This window comes from Myotis brandtii, unplaced genomic scaffold (genome assembly GCF_000412655.1).
Source record: "Myotis brandtii unplaced genomic scaffold, ASM41265v1 scaffold248, whole genome shotgun sequence".
Classification (NCBI taxonomy): Eukaryota; Metazoa; Chordata; class Mammalia; order Chiroptera; family Vespertilionidae; genus Myotis; species Myotis brandtii.
In genome coordinates this window covers 1450032-1469348 of record NW_005359397.1, presented here as the reverse complement: position 1 = coordinate 1469348, position 19317 = coordinate 1450032, and the positions used below count along the sequence as shown (strand labels likewise).

At 44.6% G+C, this 19317-nt stretch overlaps 2 protein-coding genes across 4 annotated transcripts in view; one reads left to right on the top strand and one right to left on the bottom strand.

Moving 5' to 3' along the window:
• Nucleotides 1-2864: 2864 nt before the first annotated feature.
• TPGS2 (tubulin polyglutamylase complex subunit 2) lies at nucleotides 2865-19286 on the bottom strand. Of its 3 annotated transcripts, XM_005867293.2 has the most exons (7): nucleotides 19078-19281; nucleotides 16815-16894; nucleotides 9734-9821; nucleotides 7400-7528; nucleotides 6428-6541; nucleotides 4728-4888; nucleotides 2865-3818 (listed from the first exon to the last, which is right to left on the bottom strand). In XM_005867293.2, the coding sequence occupies exons 2-7, from the start codon at nucleotides 16833-16835 to the stop codon at nucleotides 3579-3581; spliced, it is 753 nt and encodes a 250-aa protein (XP_005867355.1). In that variant the 5' UTR covers nucleotides 16836-16894; nucleotides 19078-19281; the 3' UTR covers nucleotides 2865-3578. The 3 variants fall into 3 exon arrangements, with proteins under 3 accessions (XP_005867355.1, XP_005867358.1, XP_005867356.1); XM_005867296.2 differs by lacking the exon at nucleotides 7400-7528 and having other exon boundaries at nucleotides 19078-19286; XM_005867294.2 differs by lacking the exons at nucleotides 16815-16894; nucleotides 19078-19281 and adding an exon at nucleotides 14110-14293.
• KIAA1328 (KIAA1328 ortholog) overlaps nucleotides 18578-19317 on the top strand; it is a 167000-nt gene continuing 166260 nt past the window's right edge. Inside the window, exon 1 of the mRNA XM_014540589.1 lies at nucleotides 18578-19086. Within this exon, the coding sequence (XP_014396075.1) occupies nucleotides 19080-19086 (7 nt within the window). The 5' untranslated portion in view covers nucleotides 18578-19079. The remainder of the gene's footprint in view (nucleotides 19087-19317) is intronic.

Below are 19317 nucleotides of genomic sequence, written 5' to 3'. Positions count from 1 at the left end.
GAAGGGAGAGTAGATAGAGAGTTAGAAACATCAATGAGAGAGAAACCGCTCTGCTGCCTCCTGCATACCCCCTACTTGGGATATGCCCGCAACCAAAGTACATGCCCTTGACCGGAACTGAACCCAGGACCCTTCAGTCCGCAGGCCGAAGCTCTATCCACTGAGCCAAACTGGTTAAGGCAGAGTTCCTGTTTTTAAATGGCCTGAAGCACGAGTTGTGAAGACAGTAATTAAGGTCTCATTGTTCTTCTTTAGTTGCTCAATAAGCCTACATTCTAGAATCCCAGCTCTGTTTCAGGGGTCATGGGCCAGAGCCACCTGAGGGAGATGTGCCTCAGGAACCAGCCACTTAAATGCACCCCAAGAGCAATCTGTACTGTTAGGTTTAATGTAAGGTTTAATCTGAGATGTAAGATTTAATCTGACCAAAGCCAATAAATTGACCAAGCACCCCAAGAGCAATCTGTACCTCCACCTGTATCCAGAGGGATGGCCTCGTTTACAAGGCGACTTGGAAAAGGTGAGCTGCTTTTCCATCTTAATTTTGTCAATAGTTTGTCCCTTGCAGCTTTTGCTTGAGGGATGAGGCCTCTCTCTTCGTTGGATTTGAACTTTCTGAGGGCTGTTTGTGTTCCTGTCTTGGTTAGTCTACAAGGTATTCTTTGCCAGTCTTTATGCCGTGAAAAAAGAAAAAGGTCACTTAATAATAGGCACGGAGAAATGTCCTTTCTCGAGTGATCATTCCTGAGCTCTGGAGGGTGTTCTCAGCCAGCCCCACATGGTCCCTGGGAGGGCAGAGATGAGCTGCTTTAAGATGCAGAAAACCCGCTCCTTCATTTCTCTCAACTTTCCACGCTGGAGACTGTGGAGAGGCCTAGAGGCTGAGCTGCTTTGTTGCCTATGACTAACTTGTGGGGCAGAGCCCAGGCCTTGGTGCAGCCCACCCTGCAGCCAGGACGAAGGCCCCTTTCCATGGTGAGCAGTGCGTGCTGACTCACCCCTGGGTTTCCCTATATATTGTAAACATATATAAAGTAGGAAAGGATGCTGTGTCCTAGAAAAGGGGTGTCTTAAATTAAGTAAATGTCTCTGTTCTTTGTTGAGTATAGTATCCTATAAAAAGGCGTTACAGAACTATTCTGAGAACTGTAATGTGAAAAAAAGCCACATGGGGTCTGAGAGGGCTGCCCACAGAGAGCTTTCTGCATTGCTGGGTGTTCTGTGCACATGCTGTTCAGTATGGCAGTCACTATATGTGACTGCTGAACACTATGGTGACTAGAGACAAGGAAAAAATTTTAAATTTTAAGTTTCAATGTCTATCTGTGCTTAGTCGCCCAGGTTTGAGAGAACACACCTTTTGTCTGTGCTTTGTTGCTGTTTATTCATTTTAAATCTAGGAGGTTTGTGTGAAATGTGTGTATAAAATTGCTTTAGACTGCCATTTGCTCCACCAGGAACTTCAGTGTCTGAGCAAGGATGTCCACTCCCTGCCTACACCGAGTTCTGAGCTTGGGAATTCTTGTCCTCAAAGGAGAATTCTGTGATTGATGTTGGGTGCTGGCAAATCTGCAGTCTTCTCTCCGGAGGCATTCTGCCATTCGGTCTCGTTTTGTGATTCCAGGATGATGTATTTTGAGGTACAGTTGCTTTATAGTAGAGCCTACTGCCATGTTAATCACTCTACTTTCAAAACATCAATCTCACGGGTGAGTTTATTCCAATGTGACCCACTCGACGTACATTCGGTCTGAACCTTTCTCTGGGACGCTCCCCTCCTCCTCCAGGGCCAGCTTCCTGGGTGGGCATCTCACTCAGAAGGGCCTCAGTACCTGGTTTAATGCTCTTCTGTCACCGTTTTGTAGTATTTAATTTTATCTTTGAATTTGTATGTTTTAAGTGAAGTCTGATGAAGCAAAGGAGCACACACCTGAGCAGAGGAGATGCGTGCAATACATGCGTCCACCATTCTTACTGTCGTTCACTTACAGCTCTGAGATGCCTGTGAGCAGAGAATTCCTGTGGGCCCACCGGATGGGAGTGTTCAGAGATTGAGTACAAGGTAAGCCTGTTATGAATACAAGCCTATTATGTGGGGGTACTGAGCCCCAAAAGACCTTACTTTCCACTTGAGCAGAATTGATTCAAATGCAAAAAAGAAGGTAATGGTATTCTAAGCAGCATGAATGACCACGGAACCCTAACATATTCTTTCTTACTCATGGTAGTATCAGCCAACCACTTATGCTGAAAAATGATGACACAGAAGAAAAGGAAAACATATGGGAAAACATAGTTTCTTTTTCTTTCAGAACTTCCTTATTCATCAGTAAGTTGAAAGTGTTGATAGAATGTGTACATATCAAGAAGTGAAATGATAACATTTGAGCTAGTTTTATGCAGTGTTTCCACAGTTCTGGTAAGAATACATATGCACACAGTATGTATACATAAGTATGAAATACAAATTATGTAATTTTGGTTGTTCTGCATGAGTTAAATGTTTTATATTTGCAGCTAAAACTGGAATTAGATAAAATAAAGATGAATGATAAAATTAATGCTAATAATTTAAAATTTTAATTTTACTTAGAATAGCATTAACTAGCAAAAACCACCATAACAAGCTGCTAGAGGCCATGGAAGAAAGGAAAAACATTTTAGTACCTTTAATGGGACTGTTTCCTCATTGTGAACCGGAGACCTCAACTCTGTGCTTGCACTGGGCTCATGTCAGCAGTGACTGAGCTGTCCCTGCAAAGCAACTCTCGGGAGTTTGTTTTAAATGGCTGGAGGTCAGCAGAGTCACCTCTCCTTTAGAGAAAGGTAATTTTGGCAAAAGCGCAAACATTACAACACAAAACTGGAAGCAAGAAACTTTATTTTAAAAAAAACAAAAAAAATATGCAGATTTATAGTGAAGGATATAAAGAACATAGTTATATTTTCAAGAGTGTCCGTGGAACGTTATAATCATCAGATTAAGGTATCAACATTCTCTAACAAATATTAATTGAACTGAGGAAGAACAGTGGCAAGATTCTAATGGGGTGCCGTCCAATAGAATTTTCTGTGGTGATAGAAATGTCCCATTATCTCTGCGCTGTCCATGTGGAATCCACTAGCCACATGAATATTCAAAGTGTGGCTATAATGCAAGATATGTAATAAGGACATGGATTTGTAGTATAACTTAGATTTAAATAGCGACATGTGATTAGTGGCTACCAACAGAACATTCCAGTTCTAATGCCTCGTGGTTCTAAACCAGCGGCTTCTTTGGGGCACTCCTCAGTCACTGCTGGGGGGCTGCTGCTGGGAAGAGAGGAACCTCTGAACAGATCTATTTGGCTACTTTAAATTAAGATCTAAAATTTTGCACAGCTTCTGGAGGTAGGGGTGGCATGAGAGGAGGACTCTCGGGGCGACCTGAGTATGCCCTTCCAACTCCTGGCTAATTCAAGGGAGTAAGAGGCCTGGGGTTTGGTCACTCAGATGGGAGGAGGCCCAGAGGCTTGGTCCCCCCTGGGCATCTGTGCATGGAAATCATCGCTGTGAGGCTGCAGGGGGCAGGGGACTCATTTCCGCACAGGGTTTCCAGAGCCAGAGGAGGACTTAGGGGTGGAGGGGGTGGAGGGAGGACCCGAGGGCCCTTTCTGGCTGCCTGCAGATGGAACAGGCTCTTTCTTTTTGGGGATTAAGATCTTGTTCTTGCTCTTGAACACTTTGCTGGGATCCAGCTTGTTCACAAAGGAGTCAGTCTCTTCAGTGAGCAGGCTCGTGTTGTAGGTGATGGGCTTATACATGTTGAACCATTGCTGGAAGGCAGAATGGAGAGAGGGTCACAATCAAAGGAGAAATGCCCTTGTTTATGCTATTCAGTGGGGATACAGGGAAGAGAGCCAGAGAGACGAGGCAAAGAGTAAGTTTTTATGAAAAAGTCCTCGAAATTCTATTAGACTGCCTGTGAAAGTGACGACACACACATTGCTCCATGAGGTCTCAGAACCTTTCAAGTAAATGCAGTAGGAGGACTACAAATCGGGGTAAATTTCCTTCCTTCTGTTCTGAGCCTGGGATGCTGGGTCCCAAATCCAGGGGACAGAGTCCTCCGTGTTCTGCCCTCAAACCAGCCATTGCTCATCAGGTAGGTTTGGCAGGCTCTGTAACGTAAAGGAGGCGCACCCATTCTCTGGAATTCTCTGTCATTGAGGACAGCCCTCTATGTACTGACAGGGAATGAGTTCCAAGATGGAGTGCTAAGTGAAAAGAACGTACACACAAATGTGAACACCATACTGCACTCGTGATTGAGAAAAAAGGAACCAAAACCACATGCATGAGTGTCTTGGTAAGGGCACACGAGAAACTCCAAAAGTGGCTGCCTGTGGGGAGGTGCACTGGAAGCTGGGAACTGGAAAGTAAGAGGCGACTTCACCTTCCTGTGTGTGTGCTGCCCATCAAAACCCACAATCAGAGCGAAGGCCCGACAACATTTGATTAGAGAAAAACTCCCCAGCGATTCTGAGGATCAGCCAATTCGGGAACCACTGACCTAGATTGGTATAAAGTGGGGTGGGATCACCTGCCTCACTTATTGAAAGTGCAGATCTCTGGGCTCCACCCCGGATTCCTCAATCAGACGGGAAAGCTGGGAGTCTGCATTCAGGTCTTTCCTCAGAAGATTCTGATACAGTCTACAGTTTGAGTGGACAGGTGGTCCTTACCTTGGCCTGTGGGCTGATGCCATAGCTGGTGAAGGCGTACTGCCACTGGGGCAGGCCCAGGTGCGTGAGGAGCAGGCGGTAATAGGCGGTAAAGGTATCTGTGAGGAAATGCCAGTACAGTGCTCTGTCCAGGAACCAGATCTCAGTGTCTTGCGCTAATGCTGAAATAGCAAAAGACAGAAATGAAGGGATAGTTTAACATTTTTCCTTTTATCCAAAGTCAATATATACTCATGATTTTAAAAAAATTCAAATAGTAAAAGTTCCTTTTTTTCCTTCCAACCTCCCAGTCCCATTCTCCAGTGGCCACCACTGCCGGCTGGTTTCTTTGCTGCCCTTTGGATTCCTGATCCATGGACGGATCCACGTGTGGGGCTTCTGCCACGTGCGCATCTGGCTATCTCAGCAGCGCTGCTTTTCCGGGTGGAAACAGTATTCCCCTCCCCAGCGGGTACACACGGCAGTCTCAGCTTTCCTGAGGGAGAGGAATCCTAAATCGCTCTGGCTTTCTGAAGACCTCTGTCAAGACTTACAGTGCTGTGGGAAGCCACCTTGGACCAGCTCCCTCTCCTGGGAACCTGCCTGTGCTTCCTCGACATCCTGGTTGGGCAGAAGCAGGCACTGTTGTGCCAGGGCCTGCCTCACACCCGCTTCTCACCTGCCACTCTTACTACTGGCCGGTCCCCCTAGTTCATCTCCTGTCTAATGGCTGCCACATCTCCCTAAGTGGCCTCCAGGCTCCTCCTCTTCCCAAACTGCTTATGGTCACATACATTTTCATCTGAATCCCGCCATTCTCCTGGAGAACATCCTCGAGGTCCTACTTTCTTCTACGTTACATCCAAACTCCTTCATCTGGCTTTCAGAACTCCACTCGAAAGGGAACCACCGGCCTCTGGCTTCATCTCCTCTTTATCCACAGGACAAACCATGGGAGTTTGGTGAACTGGAATTCCTTGTCATTCTCCCCGAATCAGTTGCTCTTTCCTACGACATGGCTTTCACTAGTCTCTTTGCTTGGATGCCTCTTTTGCCAGCAAACCCTTTAGTTCCACCCCGTATCTCATTCCTACCCTATGTCAGAGGCAGCTCAAAGGCCTTTCACAAAGACCCCTCAGCTGAAGACCTCCCTCCTTCCCCGAGGTTAGGTAAGTCCTGTGTGTCTTCACTCCCGACCAGGCGGAGAGCCTGGAAGGAGGCTGGGCCTTGTCCCGCTCCGTTCACAGCCCCCAGGCCAGGGCCTGAACTGCTGGTAGCTGCCAGGTAGTAGCCCTGCTCAAGGCCAGAGCCATTTTCTCCTGACTTCCTATCTGTGTGTGCTTAAACTGAAGTCTAGTAATTCAAGTTTTTATTGCTGTTAACTGGGCGACATAATGAAGCATTGAAGAAAGACCATGTTTCTCCTGAATGCTTTTCTAACACATGAGCCTGCTGGAGGAGCTATAAATAGAATGAATTCTTCTAGTCTTATTCACTTATTACCCTAATCCCATTATTTTGCAATAAGTCACAAATGATGATAGCTTAAAAAGACTAGTAATGGGCACAGAGAGGGGTGCTCAGAGAGGTCTTGGCACCTATATGAGCCCGGTGGTATGTCAGGAGATCAGGAAGGAGTGTGCCTTTTGTGTGGTGGCTGTAGAGCAAGGTCAGCCAGGGCTGTCCCCAAACCACAGACCATGTTTGTCAATTATTCCTACCTGGTTTCCCTTTTTTGTAGACGAGGCAAACCTTCCCATTTCCGTTGCAAGGGTCCAGCTCAAATATCAGACTGCGAGAGTCAAAGTGGGGCTTCTCTGGCTGGTTCTCACTGGCTGCAAACCCAGAAGGTAATGGTGATGTTCAAACATACTCAACTCAAGCACACACTTATGCATCCAGCTTTGCTCACATGCAAAAACGGGGTAAAAAGCCTTCTCGAAGACATAGCCTTAAATATTTTCCAGAGTGGGACAAATAAATTCTATACTCTAAACACCCGGACCTTATCCGTGGTCCAGGCCTTTTGTCTGGGCTCCCTTATCACCAACAGTGCCACGAATCTGGGTGAAGGTGGCAGGAGGAGAATGAACTCAACTTCTTGGGAGTGGGACTCCATAAAAGCAGAGAGATCTGAAAGACCTGATGTTGACCTAATCTTTTTCTTTTCCTCAGGCAACTGCTTTCCCCTTTTTTATAGCATTTTATGATCTTTTGATTAGAATCCCTTTTCTCAGTCTAAAATGTATATAATATTTAATTATGTTATTATGTTATAATTAATGCTAGGTCTGGCTAGAATTAGAAATACCTACCTAGAAATCAAATATTATGAAATAACATAAAGATATTCTTAGAAATGCAAGCATCAGAAACCTTCTCTTCTGTCATTACAGCTAACATGCAATAAAGATTAGTATTAGTGACAGGGGTGCAGTTTACTAACCTAAGAGAGACTAGATCATCCAAAGTATATAAACATAATATTTACATATCCTGTATAATAAAGAGCTAATATGCTAATTAGACCAAACAGCAGAACAGCTGTCTGGACCCGGGCCTGCGAGGGCCGGCCGAGGCAGGCGGGGCTGTGAGGGCCAAGCCCCTTGCACGAATTTCGTGCATCAGGCCTCTAGTACATTATAAAAGGGAAAGAAGCAGGCTAACTTCTAATTCAGAGCAGAAGTTTGTACCTTCTTGTGTATCGTCCTCCAGGTCAGCCAGAGTTGGTGCATTAGGAAGTGAGTACATGGAAGACTGGTTGAGTTGAGTCAGTTTTGTGATACTATTAATTGTCATGTTGCCCAATGGGATGGTGTGCTCTATGGGAACATTACAAAGAATTACATGGAGATTACATAGAGAAGTACCTTAGTGACCATGGTTGTCAGTAGGGCTTCTGCTTAGGTAACCCAAGCCCACCTACTGTTTGATCCTAGGGCTGAGGAAGCTGATGGAGAATGGAAAGAAGAGAATCAATGCACAACATGCTCCAAAGCACCAACCTTTCATGTGAAAGAATCAACCGGGGCCACAGGCGAAGAGTCCCCACTGCACGTGGCAGGGCAGAGCACTGAAGGACAGTTACAAAGGGGCTGCTCCAAAGGAACTGAGAAATTTAGGGCAGGAGCCCTGTTTGAAGAGCAAAGGACTTAACAATGTTTCTGTTCCTTCTGCCCCTTGCATTATGTTACATGTACTTTCCAAAGGAGTAGCAGCTTTGTTGATAGACCTGACCCTTCTACCTTCTTGTTATGAGCTTTCACGATGGAAAACATCTCCTGCTCTACTTCATTTTTCCTCATTTAGTGAGAAAACTTAAGAGGCTTCTTGCTTGGTTTGTCTTCTGTGATTAGGGTGTAAATAAGAAATATACACACTGCCCTGGCCGGTGAGGCTCAGTTGGTTGCAGCGTAGTCCCATACACCAAAAGGTGTCAGGTTAGCTTCCCGGTCAGGGCAGGTGTTGGAGGTAAACTGATCAATGTTTCTCTCTCAAAATGATGTCTCAATATCAATGTCTCTCTCCCCTATTTGCTCGCTCTCTCAAAAAAAAATTCAATTAAAAAAATACTCAGACTACATATTTTCCTTATTATATAGAGTCCTTGCAATATAAGATGGTGGACACGGGATGGCACACAAAGACTTTGATCTTTGACTGCTAAAAAATTGGAATGGCTGAGGCAATAAAGCAGCTGGTGTACAGACCATGGAACGAATGTTCAAGAAGAAGAGACCACTAAAGAGGCGGGCATTAGAAGCTGCCTCCACTGGCTTTTCTGTTACTGACTAGCTACCCAGTGGAATGGGTGTGGTAATGGGGATAGGAAGATGAGTTGGGAGGATGAAATTAGAGAAGGTACAGTACCGATGAAGAGGGACTCATTCATAAAAGCATCCTGAAATGCTTCTTTTCTGAGGCAGGCTTGTGAGGGGCTAACCTAGCTCCATGATGTGGGCCAGGGATTCTGACAGGCAGTCTAGACTTTCCACTCTCTCTGTTCTACACCCCAAAGGCCATAGCCACGCTACAAAGGAGGGTTCTGATACTGGTGCCGAGGATGTTTCTAGGCCATTTGAGGAAAGTTTTTTAAGCTAAAAGTTCATGATAAATGCTCAGTAGAGAACTATAAAAAGTGCCTCTTCTCATCTGTGAGAGAGAAACAGTAAGGCTTTGAGAATCACCAAAAAAGGGCAACTCAGGAGGCAGAGGCAATGAAGGAGGTCAGTTCTGCAGATCTACTATGCAAGAGGAGGCACTGCATTCGGTGACAGCATGGAGCGGTGAGGGTGCTTCCCAAGGACGAAGTAGAACTGGGGATGTGGTGGAGTCTGGAGGCAATACAGGCCTCCTGGGGACGGGAAGTCTGTGCCAAGAATGGGCTGGACTCCAGTGGCTAGATCAGGATTTCCCAGACTATGAAATGTTACTGGAGTCTTCACCTAAATGTGCAGCACTGCCTTTCATGCTACATAGCACCTGTATCTCCGCTGTGAGTTCCCACGAGTTTCCACATCTGCAGCACACAAGTCTGTCCTGGCACATTTAGTGGAGCAGCTGGTGACTCAGCTGAGATGGGAGGGAGAGAAGGAAAGGCTCTGGCCTGGGATCAGAGCCCTGAAGGCTTCATATGCAGGGAGTGAAGGAAGGAGCCCTTTGGTGACCACCAGAGGCTGTCACTGCAGCTCACCCTGATGAGACCGCTCTGTGGGGAGTCCCCAGAGGCTTTAAATTTGAGCTGGCTTAGGATTTTTGTGGACTGATTATTTTTTCCTCCACCTAATTTCAATAGGAGACTTTTAAAATAAACTTCTAGTTAAGTACTGGCTAGACTCTGACGTGGGAGTTGGGGGTGGAGAAATGACACGTATTTTAGCTTTAGTTACAGCTTCTGGGCACTGCACTTTAGGAGAAGCCATGAAAACCATCCAGGTTCAAAGAATCCAAATTTGTAAAGTCCTCAGAGCTGTTTCATCTACCCTCCCAGGCAGGAGAAAGTTCCCCTACAGCCAGGGCTGACTCACCATCCAGCTTCACACTCCATGTCATGTGGAAGCCGTTGGTCACCAGGTAAAAATTCTTGATATCCTCAGGCAGCACACAGTTATTTTTCTAGAATCATAAGAACAGATAAGGTGATGGCTGGGAAAGAGAGCACAAGGCTGTGCCTCAAGGCAACGGGGGACACTATTTATCGTGGTTCAGATCCCCCCAATAGGAAGACCGTGATAATTATCTACAAAACTCTATTCGAGTACAGGGTCAAAATGGCACCTCAACTCACTTCCTCCCACAGACACCCAAACCTACAGCTACAGACTGAATAACTCCCTTCAAAAGAAATCCAGAAACTAGCTGAATGATTCCTACATGTCAGGCAAATGTGAAAAAACTCACAGAGAACTACGTAGGAAAGGTGACCACAAGCTCACTATAAAACCCACCCTTGGTGCGGTGTCTCGTAACTTCCAGGTTCTTCCTGCAGAACAAAGAGTTTGGATCATACATCTGACACCCAAACTTTTAAGAATGCACCTGAGAGAAGGATGCCCTAAAGCATCTAGCTCTGAAAGCCAACGGGTACAAGAGACTCACAAGGCAGTTCTCGAAGGGCTCAGACAGACTCCCAAGGCTATCCTCCCAGGGCCCAGTGCAGAACAGACTGAAATCAGAGCCTTGTGGTGAAGGAGGCCTATAGGCTTATCTTAAAAACTTCTGCCTGAGGAGTAGGCTTCCAATTTAACACACATCTAGATGAGCCAACTGAAGACTCTCCAGGGACCAGGAGGCCAGCTGGCGATACCTTAATCTTTCCTTCTGCCTCACTCCAGGTTGCAGGTGTCTCTGGGAAAGGAGCCTGTGCATGTCTAACACCCTGGCTTTTTGTAGCTGCTGCTCAGAGGACACACCCTTGGTTGACTGGTTCTGGTGCACAGCCAGACTTATATTACTGGGTCCCATAGGACTGTAACAAACAGAATAACAGTTCTTAACTAGCTGTATCCAAAAGCACAGCTCAAAAGCAGCAGAATGAAATGCTCAGCATTTCCTTGAAATAAGCCTATTTGTACATCTTAAAAGGTACAGCCTGAGGATCAGGCTTATAATTTAACAACACGTAAGATGTAAGGGCCAACTGCAGCCCCCTCTAGAAATGGGGAGGACAGTGGGTGCCATATTCACACTCTCCCTCTACCGAACCCCTGGTCATTGGTACCTCTGTGAATGGAGGTTGTGCACACATCTGGTGGCCAGCAGGGCTTGTTTTCACAAGGTTAATGGGATAGTAGCAAACAAAGAAACAGTTCTTAACAGACAAGCCTATCTCCCAGTCTTACCCTAAAGAGTATTTCCAAAGTATTTGCATATTTTAAATGCAGCTTTCATTCAGCTGCTTCTAGGTGCTCACTGAAATCCTCCCCTTTGGGACACTGATAGATCTTGGCCCACCCTCAACTACTGGGAGCCATAAGGACAAAGTAGGCTGGACAATCATATACATCTGACAGAAAACCAAGAGCTAGGACAGAGTTGAACAATAAGGTTCATCCCTTACCTGAGGCCACTCCTTCAAGACTGAAAGAGGTGGCTATTTCATCTAATGCACAGAAACCAACAGAGAGTTGAGAAAATGAAGAAGTAGAATATGTTCCAAATGAAAGAACAAGATAAAACAATAGGAAATGACCTTAATGAAAAGAAGTGATTTACTGATAAGAACTCAAAATAATGGTCATAACATGCTCACTGAGTTCAGGAGAACAATACGTGAATAAAATGAGAATTTCAACGAACAGAAAATATTAGTACCAAAAAGAAATCACAGAGGTGCAGAGTACAATTAATAAAATGGAAAAAAAGTATCTATGGAGGGTTTTAAAAGCAGGCCAGATGAAGTGGTAGAAAGGATCAGCAAACTAGAAGACAAGGGTAATGGAACTCATCCAATGAGATCAGACAAAAGAAAAAGAAATAGAAAACACTAAAGATAGCTTAAGGGACTTATGGGACAATATCAAGCAGACCCTTTTGTATTATAGGGGTCCCAGAAGAAGAGATGGACAAAGGGGCAGAAAGCTTATTTGAAGAAATAATGACTGAAACTTCCCTAACCCGGGAAAGGAAACAGACATCTCAATCCAGGAAGCTCAGAATTCCAAAAAAGATGAATCCAAACAGACATTATAATTAAGTTGTGAAAAGTTAAAGATAAGGAGAAAATCTTAAAAGCAGCAAGAGAAAAACTACTTGTTACAAACAAGAGAACCCCCATTAAGGCCATCAGGAGATTTTTAGGCAGAAACTTGACAGGCAGAAGAGAGTGGCACAAAATATTCAAAGTGCCAGAGAAAAAAGTCAACCAAGAACACTCTACCTGGTACAGCTGTCCTTCAGAATTGAAGGAGAAACAAAAGCTTTCCAAAGAAGCAAAAGCTAAAGGTATTCATCACCACTAGGTCAGCCTTTCAGTTGAAAGGTCACTAATTAGTAACAGAAAAACATATGAAAGTATAAATCTCATAGGCAAAGGTAAATATATAATTAAATTCAGAATAATCTAATGTCATGGTGCTGGGTTGATCACTTATAAATCTAGTATAAATGTTAAGACAAAAGTAGTAAAAATAACTATAACCACAGCAGTTTGTTAATGGCTACACAAGATAAAGAGGTATAAATTGTGATTTTTTAAAAATGTGCAGCAGGGAGGGAGAGTAAAAATAGTAACATAGAGCTTTAGAATACATTCAAACTTAAGTTATTATCAACTTAAAATAGACTGTTATAAATTGTTTTATGTAAACCTCATGGTGACCACAAAAAAGCCTATAGTAGATATATAAGAAATAAAGGGAAAGCAATCTAAGCATACCTCTACAGAAAATAATCAAATCACAAAGAGAGCAAGAGAAGAAGAAAGGAACAAAGGAATTATAAAACAACCAGAAATCAATGAACAAAATGGCAGTAAGTCCAAACATAATCAATAATTACTTTAATGTAAATGGATTAAATTCTCCAATAAAAAGACAAAAAGTGCCTGAAAGGATTAAAAAGCTCAGTTTGGCTCCGTGGATAGAGCATCGGCCCTAGGACTGAAGGGTCTCGGGTTCCATTCCAGTCAAGGGCATGTACCTTGGTTGCCAGCTCGGTCCCCGGCCCTCTCTCACATGAATGTTTCTCTCTCTGTCTCTCCCTCTCTCTTCCACTCTCTCTAAAAATCAATGGATTCCCACCAGCAGTGAAGGAGGATTCCTTTTTCTCCGCATCCTCTCCAGCACTTGTCCTTTGTTGATGACAGCCATTCTGACAGGTGTGAGATGCTACCTCATTGTTGTTTTGATTTGCACATCCTCTGTGCTTTCAGAGAGGAAAAGTATGCACCCAGAATGCCTTTCTCCCTGCCCCCAATCTAGCACAGGAAGCCTACAGAGACCAGTGCCCTGACAAAGTTCATGTGCCTTCTATCACCTCAAAAGGCCAGCATCTGCTATGATTTTGGTCACTAGAACCATCTAGTGGTGAACACAGGAAACTACTGCCTATGAGCCTTTCCTAACCTGGATTCTATGAGATCCCAGCTGAGAAGAGCTGGTGGCATTGTTAAACTTTAAGTTATGCTGAAGAATTCTAGTAGCAGTGATTATAAAATAGAAAAAAAAATCAGCTAAATCTAGTATTTAATACATTTCAATACTAATATAAAACACAAAATGTTAAGTAAGCCAAGTTAATAGGAAACATTAAGCCTGCACTGTTGTTTCCATATGAATCACCGCTGGTTCTGGCTCTGCTGCTTCCTTGCACAGGCCTTACCGCCGGGCAGCTGGCTATGGCTGGTCCCGAGTGCACTTCAGACCCTTCCCTCGGAGTGGGCTGTCAGGGGACCGCTTTTAGGTCACTCCTCTGCCTGGCCAGTAACTCAGGGGTGCTGCCGTTTTCATTTCTCTCCTGTCCAACCTGGAAAGAAACTGCCCTTCTTTGGGGAGCAATCTGCATGGCAGAGGACTGCTCCCTGTGGTTCGTGCCTGGTCTTTATTTTTTGTGGGGTGAAAAGGGAAAGACAACTTGCAGAAAGCGAATGGAAGAGGGGTTATGAGGATGAGAGAGAGGACTTAGGGAGAAAGTCAAGAAAGGAGAATAGTGCTTCCCAGTGTTGAAGTGAGTGTGGCATTGCCACAGTACTGCAATCTGTGTGCCCTGATGATGACTCACATAATTCCCCATGTCCTCTTCTCCCAAGGAGGCTGTCTACAATACCTTTTTACTGTTTCATCAGCTGAAGGATCTGAGCCACTCTGGTGTTTGGGGAGCTGTCAGCTTGATTCCCAGAAAGGCCTCCTGAGCACTGCCTGCACCTCAAGCGAAGGGCCAGGGGCCATCACTGCCTCCTGCTCACCTTTTCCACTCCTGGGACTCCTACACCTGCTGTTCTCTCCTTTTCAGAGGCCACTTCTCAGGGAAAGGGGCTGGGCAGCAGACACAGGAACAGGCCGACAAAGGGGCCAGAGCATACAAAGTAGTTTCATGGGTTTTTGTCCACAACGGGCAGGCGCTCCATGAGCCCATCTGCAGCGTTGGCCAGAAGAAGAGTTGCCATCAGGAGGAGCACTGAAACGTGACTGCAAACGTGAGGCAATGAGGACATGTCCATCTGCTGGAATTCGGGGAGGACAGCCATGCAGTGGAAGGAAAACCTGGATGGGCTGTGGAGGGATGGGGTGAGATTCCCAGAAGAATTCTCAGATACATTCTTAAACTCCCTCCTGAGGAGAGGAGGAAGGCCTCGTTAGCTGGAACCTTTTTCCTTGGTGGGTGGGGTAAGAAAGTTTGGGGCGAGGGCGGAGTTGCTTCAGACTCAGAGGAGAGGCAGCATACTCATACCCTCTAAAACTGCATGATGAGAAAATCTATAAGTATCGCTTTGTCTGGGGCCCACACGTCTTGTGAAGCTCTGTAGTGGCAGACATCAGTCAAGAAACCTTCAAAAGAGCTGATAAAAGATCAGGAGGGATGTAATAAACCATGTCAACAAGGCCAGGCTGTCATAGCCACAGACAGCCTCAGCAGCAGCTGGCTCTGACTGAACAGCCAGTAAGAGTTCAACAGACAGACACTGTTCAGAAATTCCCTTTTCTATTATGGGTTGTGAGTAGAAATGAGAGTGGGGGCTGAGTAAGTGCATGAGAAAGGTTGGGGAGCTGCTGAGCTGAGGTCATGCAGAGAAACATCAACCACAGTACTCAGCTGCCAGGGGAGCTGCTGCTGGCTCAGCCTGGGAGGGGTGAGCCCTGCTTGCAAGGACCAAACATGCACACGTGCACATGAACCCATCTACCCATCACGTGCTTGGCAGCTGAGGACAAGGCTGCCACAGTGTTGTGCACTGGCAGAGGAGCAGTCGGCAGAGCAGAATGAACAGGCAGGCAACTCTGTGTTCAAATTCAGCCTCTGCCACTTGGTAGCTACGTGGCCCAGAACAAACTCCTTAACCTCTCTGGCCTTCATCTGCTAGTATAACAAGGAGCTATCAATACCTATCTTGCAGGGTTACTATGAGGATTAAACGAAATAACTTATGTGACATGTGTTAGCAGGTACTCATTACACCAGTGGTTGCCAACCTTTCGGACCTCACGAACCTCTTCAAAAAGATATTTTTAAGCTATTATATTGAGTGTATATCCTGAACTATTATCATTGGGGGGGAAAGACACCATTGCTAGAGTATCCTGGTCTAAAACCTAGAATCTTTAGTCAGAAAAACAGTTCAATATAACAAATGTCTATCTGGCACCAAAGCTGAAAAGGAACGAAATGTATGGCACAGCCCCGGCCTTCATTAACTCACAGTCTCATTGCTGAGATAAGACACCGATAACAATGAAAGGAAAGGACAATAAAAGCCAGGCTTAAAATAGGAAGACGACTGTGACAAGTTTCTCTAAGCAAATGTGTTAGCCTGTGGAGCGAATGGAGAAAGGTGAGCCTGCCAGCTGCAAACACTGGAGACCCCCGCTTTCTGGCCACATCTCTGCTGTCCGGATGCCCATGCTGTGTGAGAGGAGCAGTGTGGAAACTGAACCACCACCGACGGTTGCCAACCTTTCGGACCTCACGAACCACCAGTGGTCTGCGGACCACCAGTTGGCGACCGCTGCATTACATGACAGGGTAATTTCTTGTTCTTTACTCAAATCCATTTGCTGCTATTTAGCCACAATGGCTTCTCCTGACTTCCCAGTTCCCCACTTAAAGTATTTCAATGGCTCCCCTTTACACCCAAGATAAAGAGCGAACTCCTGATGATCTAAGAAATTTTACATGTCCTGGTCCTTGTCAACCTCTCTCCCTTGCTCTCCTGTGCTCCAGCCACATGGACCTTCTTTATGCTCTTGGAAAATAAATCCATCTCGAAGCCTTCAGCAAGGTTGAAAGCCCCTTCTTCCAGAACTCACCTGCCTGACTAACAGCTCCTCATAACTTCTTTGGAAAAAACTTTTTCTCACCCTCCAGACTAAGTCAGGCCTCTGATAATGCTCTCTTCACCTCACTTTCAGTGCTCAGTCTGCTTTGTAATTATACCTGCAATGATTTACACTATGTCTTAGTAAGGTAAAGAGGTAAGAAACTGTGCTCTTTTTTATTACCACTGATTCCCCAGGGCTCAGCACCAAGGACAATGCCTGGCCCGTTTTAAAAGCTTGAAACATCTGTTGAATAAATGAAAGTTCTGAGGAGGGTTGGGAAGCACTACTATTAATCTGGTTAGCACTTCTCTACCACACTAACCATGTTCTGCCTGGCATGCGTATTGACATTTACTTTTTCCTTTCCTTGCTGGAGTTTGAGTTTTGCTGTATAAACTCTGAATGTTCCACTGGCTCCACACGACAGGCTCAGAGGCGAGGACCCATGCTGGGAAATGGCACAGAATGGAAGAGAGTGTTAAGTGGCCTGAACAGAAAAGAGAGAAGGGTGAACTCTACCTTGAAGACAGTTGTGGACTGAGATAAGAATGGTTTCCTGCCCTAACCTTTCCTTCTCAGGAGCACTTAAATTGACCTTCGTTGGAAGATGAGAATTGAACAGAGCAACACTTACTTGTTCCCATGAAGAAATCATATGACGTTCAGCAGGTGCCTTTTCTATGATGGTCACCTCTGTCACACCTGGGGATGATTCTGAAAGAGGAAAAAAAGAGCCTGTAGAGTTGCTACTGGCCGGCTCTCACACATTTCTATAACAGACAGGTGAATGTGCTCAGATCAGAGAAAGTGGACTGCACCTGACTTAAAAATCATGGCCAAAGAGATAGCCAAATTTACACTTAATTGTAGGGTTTCTTTTGTTTGTTTTTGTGGATTTATTAAATATACAAGATCATGTCATCTACAAATAACAATAGTTTATTTCCTTCTTTCCAGTTTGTATGTGTTTATTTTCTTGGCTAACTGTCCTGACTAGATTCTCCAATACAATATTGAATAGAAGTGGTAAAAAGGGAATTCTTATTATTTATGATGCTTAGATAGCTTACTTCTAGGTTTTTGAGTGTTTCTTTTTTTAAACTTCTAGTTTTTTTAGTGTTTTTTTTAAACTAAAACAGTGTTGGATTTTGTCAAGTGCTTCCTCTACACCTACTGACATGATTATGTGGTTTTTGTCATTTATTCTATTAACAAGGTGCACTACATTGATTTTCATATGTTCAATAAGCTGCACGTTCCTGGGCTAAATCACAGTGGGTATATAATATTTTTAATGTTAGTGAATTTGGTTTGATAGTATTTTGTTGAGGATTTTTAAATGTCTGGTTTTGGACAGAAATATTGCAGTTGTGAAGTTATTTCATATTTTTAGGAAGGAGATTTGAGAGAGGGGGGTGGTTTGCTTACCACACACCTACCATTGACTCCAGCTACCTAGTTTTAAAAAATCCTCTTAATATATTTTCAAAACAAAATACAAATGTGAAAAAAATAATTGATTTTCAATTTGTGATTAACTTGAAATTATGAGCTTTGATTAAATTTATAAAGAGAATGTTTAATGGGAGGCTAGATTCACTGTACATTCAATTACCAGAGTTGTTTAATTCCTTAGGTAGGTTTAGCTTTGAACTATTATCAATTTGCCAAACATTTGAAATGAGTAATAGAATACATTAAAAGTACAAATAGAATTTAAAATGTTTACAGTCATTTAATTATTCAGGTTTTTTCACTGAAGGGTTATTTAGTTAGCTGGACTTAAGTAGATTAAACATTAATCAAAAGAAAACTTATTTACTGAAAAAGTCCTAGATTTATAAAGAGAATAATGAAGCAAGCCTGTAAAATAGCAAGACCTACCTGCCTACCCAGGAGTATAAGATGAAACAGAGCAGAAGTCTGCATGAGAATGAGATAGGATATAGGTGGTGTTCATTAGATTTCTCCTTGCCCAGTTCTATAACTTCATTGCTAAAATTTATTAATTCTCCCAACCACAGCTTGGTGTTTCATATCTCATTTAATGCTTTAGGCACTGGGAAATACAGTTCCTATCCTCGTGAACTTCTATTACAGAAAAGAGACAGACAAATCTAAAAAGCAACCAAATAAATACATAATTCCAAGTAGTGGTAAAGCCATAAGGATTTAAAAAAAAGGTAGGCTAAAGGACAAGAGAGTGATAAGGAAGGGTGTTATATATAATCAGAGAAGGCTGCACGGAGGTGGTGCTATTTCATCACAGATCTGAATGAAATGAGGGAGATTTAGAAAAAGGTAATTTCAGTGACGGGTCTCACAAATTGCAAAGCTTAATGTGTTTATGGTACAACACGGCAAAAGCACAGTGAAATCAGAAAGACAGATGAGGGAAATTCACGAGGGACTGACTGGGTCATGGTTCAGTATTTGGATTTTATTGTAAATGTGATGGGAGGACATCCAATCATGCTATCCAGCGGGCTTAGTCTGCCTTTCTCTTTCTTGGTTATCTGACTAAATCCCATTTGTCTTGCAAAATCCAGCGTCACGCGTGGCAAATATTCCTTAACTCCCAGATGAGGCCAATGGCCAACTCCTGTGTGCTGCTTTAGAACAATAGATTACCGACCTCCTCTCACACTTCTGGGGCCCTCGTCTTCAGATTTTTTTCATATGAATGTGTTCATTTCCCCCATCTTTGTAGTCCCAGTAACACAGCGGTGGTTGCTAACCAAAGGTACGCTAAAGGACACGCCCGTTCAGTAGTGCCGGGCGCGGTTGCCCGGGGAGGTGGCTGCAGCGTTCTCCCAGCTCCCCGTCACCAGAGCGAGACCCAGGGCTTTCAGGACACTCCCTCCGCCAAGGACGCGTCTCGGGAGACCCAAACTCACCAATGTCAGGTGCCTGCTGCTCCTGTGCACGTTTTTGCCCACCTTTGCGGGGCCTGCAGGGGCGACCTCGGGTGCGAGAACCTCCGGGCTTCCCAATTCTGCATCCCTACACCCCCTGCAAAGCTCGCCCTTTCCTCCTTAACAACGGAAGCCCCCGCAGCGATGCCCACCGACGTGCAAGGTGGTGCCGCCACTGTGCTTCCGCGCACGCCGCCTCGCCCCGGGCTCCCTGCCCCACTC

What these genes read in the sequence shown, in the direction of transcription:
- TPGS2 (XM_005867293.2), bottom strand. Translation starts at nt 16,835, where the DNA reads ATGATTTCTTCATGGGAACAA. An exon ending in GGAGGACGATACACAAGAAG is followed by an intron (nt 6,542 to 7,399) that starts GTACAAACTTCT and finishes CTGGGTTTGCAG; the next exon opens with CCAGTGAGAACCAGCCAGAG. An exon ending in GCATCAGCCCACAGGCCAAG is followed by an intron (nt 3,819 to 4,727) that starts GTAAGGACCACC and finishes TCTGCCTTCCAG; the next exon opens with CAATGGTTCAACATGTATAA.